Source organism: Ceratina calcarata, unplaced genomic scaffold, assembly GCF_001652005.2.
Source record: "Ceratina calcarata isolate Rehan_Ccalc_2016 unplaced genomic scaffold, ASM165200v1 scaffold86.2, whole genome shotgun sequence".
Lineage (NCBI taxonomy): Eukaryota > Metazoa > Arthropoda > Insecta > Hymenoptera > Apidae > Ceratina > Ceratina calcarata.
The window spans coordinates 415,387-421,974 of NW_017179946.1; the positions used below are offsets into that span (position 1 = coordinate 415,387).

The following is a 6,588-nucleotide window of genomic DNA, read 5'->3' on the forward strand; positions in this document are numbered from 1 at the left end:
TAATATAATAACTGTTAAAATTTGTATGTCTTGACATTGGTTTATTTACGAGTTCAAAATTTTTATTCCACAGTATTTGATTAATGTAAGATTTAACAACTGCTAACATTTCAATGCTTTGTGTTTCTATTTATGGGCTCGCACAATCTTAAAATACACAATAAAAAGTAAGCAAACATAAAGATTGTAGAACTTGTTTGCAATCGCAGGTCAAGTACAATCCTATCAAAAAGTGTCCCAACCATATATGATATTAAAAATGATCTACGACTTAAAATTTTATAAACTCTACCTCTTTGTAAATATCATTTTCTTCAACAGTTTATCGTTTCGAACATAATTTTCGGGTTTCTTAAACTTTTGGCATAGGCCTTACAACCTTAAGGACTAGGGAACGCGTGAGTTAGCGCGTCTCGTGCAGGCGTTCGAATCACCGAAAGCGCGTGGAACGTCCCAGCCATCGCGACAAACGGGCCAATCGCAGAGACGATCTCGTCGTCCAGTTTCGGTGTGTCGCGCTGCCTCCCGAGATAAATGCGCGCGATTCGCTTTCAAGGAACAATGTTGGAAGTCAATTTTTTAATTCCCTGTATGCCGCGGCAACAGACAAACACGTAAGTAGAGATGCTGGCACGTGACTATACATATAACGGCGACCGGCTATTATGTTCCGGGAACAACGAAGCGAACGCGTTTAATCGTCATCAATTTACAAATGCCCCGGCGTAGTAGTCACGTGCGTGGAAATGTATAGGCGAACCCGGTGTGTTTGCTCGAGAAAATCAATAAAGCCCGTTCTCTTAGTAACAATTACGACAAAGTGGCAATTTATGAAGAGAATTTACAAACAATCATATTAATTGTTCCACTGGTTCGAAAAGGGATCCACATTTACCCTCGCCTCGCCAGCAGCTAAATTGATAAACCAATTTTCTCTTAAAATATTATGTTATTACTTATGTATATGAATATCTTTTTAAACGTAATATAGAATAATAAAAAATCTCTTATTTTCCAAAAAACCTTTAGGTAAATTGCAAAAATATTTTTTTACATGTAATTTGGAATAATAGAAAATCTTTTATTTCATTTTTTGAAAATTTATTCGACTTTCTTTCGGTAAATTGTAAGAAAGAGGTGTGTTAACACGAGGCGACTTGTTAACAGGTCGATTTTGACATTATTCAAGATATTAACACACCTGTTACGAGTTCTCTTCCACTGACTGGATTTAGAGGAATTTAGATCGTGCAAATTATTCTACCCAGAACATTTTTGCGACACCTGTACTGCCTGTTTGGAAAATCGTAAGGACACGTTTCAGAGAAAAAATAACGTCCTTACGTATTTTATGGATAATGAATGACACCGAAGAACGCATATTAATAACTTTTTTATTACTTCACGGTGTAAATGCAAATTACTAAGACTGTCTGGTGAGAATGCAGGTTTTATATTACTTGCAATTAAATTAATCATTGGTTGACGTTTCCGTTAGACTTCGCTAATATTAACGCAAGCCTCTGTTTCAACGCAGTCATAAAAATAACGGGAATTATCTAAAATTGGAAGATCTGCTCCCGTGCCTCTATTTTCAATTTATTATTGATTTAACAGGCATTCAATTAACCAATCGAGTTGCCACGTTTCACAATCAATTACTCCACTCGAGCATTAAATTGTCCTAATTCTCCACATTATATAATAGCGTTCAACGCTTCAAAAGACACTTCTCGGTTTTCATCTAAAGTTTCATTTCATTTTATTCGCGTTTAAGGTAAACGTCTATTCACCTCCCAATTTCTACTCACGTATTTCTCTGTAATCTTAATAATAATGAAGTAAAATAAATTCTGTTTCTTAACTCATAGTAGAAATTGGGACATTTACCTTATTTATTCGCAAGTTATTGTCTACCCGGACGTGATAATCGACTAAAACGGTTGTGAAATTCATTGCTGGGATACCTGTGCTGCCGTGGAAACTGTATTCGAACTCCGTGTGATCGGAACGCGGGGACCCGTTCACGGAGAAGTACACAACGTAGTCGTGGTAATTCTTCTCGATGTAAATCTTGCTGAGGTCGTCGTCCAAAAACTCCCACGAAGAGTTCGACTCGTACGAGCAATCGCTCTCCATTCTGAGATCCACTCGCGAATCAAAAATTAGCATAACAGTCTTTTCACCATCTCCACATTATTCGGTTCGAAATTAACACCATTACTGTCTTCATTTGAATACTTGCAAAGCTTCTTAGAACGTATCGAGCTTTATCAATTTTATGCAAATCTCTCACGGGGAAAGGCTGCGTCACACAAATGAAATTCTCCCATCAATGAAACGGTTTGAAACTATTTCGCTTTAACCCGGCGCCGACGGGATAATTGGAAGTTTTCAATTTAAATTCAAACACTCCCGACGACGTTAAATTCGAAGATCTCCCGGTATTAACTTTTAACGACGTGAATTCTAACGAAAGTCCGGTTCGTAAATCAGGTTACAGTTATAACGAGGCTGAAAATTCAGGTTTGCCGCGTGGACAGTAGTAGAGCGTAGGATACACATACGTATGTACATATGTATGTACCTGTATACTAGAATAAAAACGCGGTAAGACAAATGTAGAGACGTGGACAGCATCGGCAGAGATAATTACAGTACGCTTTGATCGATGGCGCGTCGCCGACCCGTTTCAAAATGAGTAGCTATATTAACATTCAAAAAGAGTGCAGCCATGGAGGAGACTCGTCACATATCGCCTTCGAGGATCGAGCATTTTTACCATCGATCCCATGACGCAATTTATTTCCTTCTTGTTACTCCGGAATGCATGAGACTCGATCCAGCGGAGGACGAGGAAGTTAAAGAAACTTGCGACATCAGGGGTTAATACATTTGCTTCGAACGATCAACTCAATTAAGCGTTAATACAGTAATTGATCTCGCATTGAAGTTTACAATTAGAGATTCTCTTCCCATAATTGAACCGAGGACCTCATCCCAGCCTCGCTATTCTTCACGCTCCGGCAGTGCGTGTAATTTCGAAACGATCTTTGCAGACTCGATGTGAAAGATCTCCAAACTCGATTAATTGCGTCTTTTCTAATGGAAAGTGACTGGTTAATGATTCACGCTCGAGAGACGTTGATTTTACAGACACGGAATAACAAAATGATTTAAACCAGCCGTAAACAAACCGTGTTACTTCGAACGAAAACGAAAACTACAGTCGAACGAGTGAAAGAATAACTATAATGACTCTCGAACGAAACAAGTAGAGCCCTGCTTATTGTAGGGTTAAAACTCGTTTAAAATGTTGGTCGAGGACAAAGAGAACCGGATTCGGGTACGACCTTGTCTCTCCTTTAAACGAGACATTAAGAATTTATATCGTCCATTCGTCAACTCTTTCGTTCATCCCCCCTTCCCTGCTAATCTCTACAGGATTAATCAAAAAGTTTTTAATACCATTCCTCGAAGCATTGCAAAATTTAGCGTGCTTTTAATTCCGACTGATCCACTCGAATTAAGAATTTCTCGAAATTTGCTTTCGAGCTGTTCACACATTCTGTTTGCCTGTGTCTTACTGATCTTATCAAAAGCTAATGTATACAATACAAATACACGATTAGAATGAAAATATAAGGTGATGATAAGTCGCTCTTACGAAAAGATTAATAGAACTCATTTAAAAATTTGGCAACACGCGAAACCAAATGCTAAGGACTTTCTATCTACGAGGTAAGTAACTACCCCTACTTTGATTATACAGGGTGTCCCACGGAACTGGAACAAGCTGTAGCTCCTAAATGGTCGTAAGTAGAAAAAGATGTAATGGGCAAAAGTTAAATGGTATTAGATGATGCATGATATGCAAATAATTTTATGTACTTTTATGTATCGAAAAAGTGCAACTGTATCCTTTTTTTAAGTAGCAATCTATGCTTTTAAGTACATCGATCGATGCAGTTTTATGTATCGATGCCAGATCGAGAATAGAAAAATAAAATGTAGACTTATTACTCGTTTTGAATTTTGTCCCCTAAGGGAAACTAACACAAGTCCGAGCAGACTCAGTTTCATTGTTACTATAGGTGTACCAGCCTTGATGCCCATTGACATTGACTCGCTGTTAGGAAGCTTCACGAGTTCTCGATCAATTAATAGAAAACCGTGGAACAAGAGCTACGAGTGCATTCGAAGAACGACCAATTAAGATAAGCAAATTCTAACAAATTTCGTATCACTTGACTTGTATCATTCTTGACAATTGAAACACATTCGTTCCAATAAATGAAAACGATATGATGAACACTGTGATTGAAACAATTAAAGAAAGTCAGAAGTTTCCTTCAGTTAAAGAAAAGATGAAACGAATTTTTAATCCGATGAGAAGCAGTGAGCCTGAAGCTAAACGAATGTTTGCGATGAATCATTAAATAAACCAGTGGGAGGGAGCAACGTTGAAACCAAGCGAAATATGAAATAGTAAAGGAAGATTTATTGAAAGAAATTAGGAACGAGGAAACAGAACTGGCGAACGATTTAAATGTTTCTATTTTTATCAACGAAAGCTGCGGTTACGCGATAATTAATCCTCAGGTGTGTTATCCGATTTCGCACGTCCCGATGAATATTCATCACTATTTAATATATGCCGCAGAGTTTTACTCGTCTTAAGAAGGTCAGCAGTAAGACTAATCTTTCGGCGCGTATATCAAGAGCTGACTCGAGCCCTTCTTGCCATCCGATGTGCAAATTAGGTATCACGTGTGTCGGGTAAAACTGAGCCGCGAACGAATCGACAACGAAAAAATCTGTCTGCGGAAAAAAAGGTAACGAGGAGAATAACAATGCACTCCGCCGGTTCGTTATTTCTTGCGTCACAGATTTACGTCCGTCGTTTCCACCGTCTTGTGCAAATATAAAAGATAACACGAGACAATGGCTGCTTTTAGAAAACGAACGAGAGAAATAAATATTTAGAGCCTGTTTTGCAAATAAAAAATGCAAATCGTGTATAGAAACGGTGGTACGATTACTGGGAATCATCGGAAAGATATCTTTCCCAAAACAATATACGCGAGAATAATCTATAACAATTTATCTTCCCATTAAGATCATATCTTAATATTAATTAACGTTTCAATTGGGAACTGGCGATTCCATTCGAACGTAATTTAAAGGTCACACTCGAACGTATCGAGAGATCGTGAATAACATTTTACTCTATTTTGAAATAATTTACAGAAAACAGCGCACGAGCATTAGCGCGAAACGAAATCAGTTAAAACAGACTGTGTTAATATTAATTAATGTTTCAATTGAAAAATGATAATTCCGTTGAATTATTCATACGCAAGGATCATACTTCACCAGGTGGAGGCATCTTCACGAACGACTAATACACTATAGGCGGTTTTATTATAGTCGTTACTTATTTTTAAGTTCGCCTTAAGCATTTTCAGTCCCTGTCTATCCCATGTTTCCAAGAACTCTACAAATGTTAGTGAAAATGAGGATAATTTGATTGTTGAACGTCGCGGACACTTTCCAGTTTTCAAGGCAACGCGTGACGGCCGCCCGTCATCAGACGACACGCCGATGCACAACTATGGTACCAAACACAATTATTATTGTCTTCGCACGTTTCACTAGCTATTTAATAATCGAAGGTATGAACAGAGGCGAGATGAAAAATTTGTCGCGGTGAATCGACGTCGAGGCACCGAAAAAAATCGCGAGGATGCCGTCCGTTTGTACGACAGGACGCTGACTGCTCGCGCGAGTTCCGCGCACGACTGGCTATCTTCAGAGCCATGTTGCAAACACGTCATCGTTGGCGCGATTATTTAATTCTAAAAGACGTTTTCTACCGGCACGCGTGTCTGCTTCAGCGACTTATCAGTTCTCTGAAGCGACTGTTTGTAACACCTAAACTACGTGCCTGCCGAAGGATCGGTCTCCTTGTGTATCACTGTTCTATTAACACGAGACGCACGACGTTTGTCTATATCATAAAGTACGAGAAGTCAGAACCGCGACGTGATCGTAATGAATGACTCTTTATGGTTGCGTTTGTCATGCGCATTGTAGAGCTGATGAAAAATTGAAAACACGTTTAATACGATAGATTAAAGTGCGTCATCATTAATTCCGAAATTTTCAATGCATGAGACAGTCGTTTAATATTTGTATCATCCTCCACGGCAGACTAAGCAGGATTTCTGTACTTAATTCTAATCAAAATACATTAAATATAATTGAATGATTATTATCCATCGTTTCGTGGATTCTTAGTTATTTATAATCACGTTTCTATGTAAAAATTAACAAAGGAAATCTATAGATAAGCAAAATCAATATTGCGATAGCTGTACCGGAGTTTCTGTTTAATCATTTAACTATTTTTACAAAGCGATGGATGGACGAAAATGATATCGACGTCCCACATATGATAACGTAACGCATGATCGATTTTTAAAGCGATACAAGGAGATAAGAACACCGTACATAATTATCAAAAAACAAACACTGAAAAGTGTCATATGAGAAAAAGTATTTTAATTATTGTTTTACTAATTAACA

General features: G+C 38.0%; 1 protein-coding gene across 15 annotated transcripts in view; it reads right to left on the bottom strand.

Moving 5' to 3' along the window:
* mtd (TLD domain-containing protein mustard) overlaps positions 1-6,588 on the bottom strand; it is a 150,384-nt gene that overhangs the window by 41,677 nt on the left and 102,119 nt on the right. Inside the window, exons 1-2 of one of the 15 annotated variants that reach the window (XM_018035031.2) lie at positions 5,372-5,770; positions 1,968-2,305 (exon numbers count right to left, since the gene is read on the bottom strand). The exons of the other annotated variants lie outside the window; for them this stretch is intronic. Coding sequence (XP_017890520.1) covers positions 1,968-2,172 — 205 coding nt within the window. The 5' untranslated portion in view covers positions 2,173-2,305; positions 5,372-5,770. Of the gene's footprint in view, positions 1-1,967; positions 2,306-5,371; positions 5,771-6,588 lie in introns of those variants that run through there. 15 annotated transcript variants of the gene reach the window in all.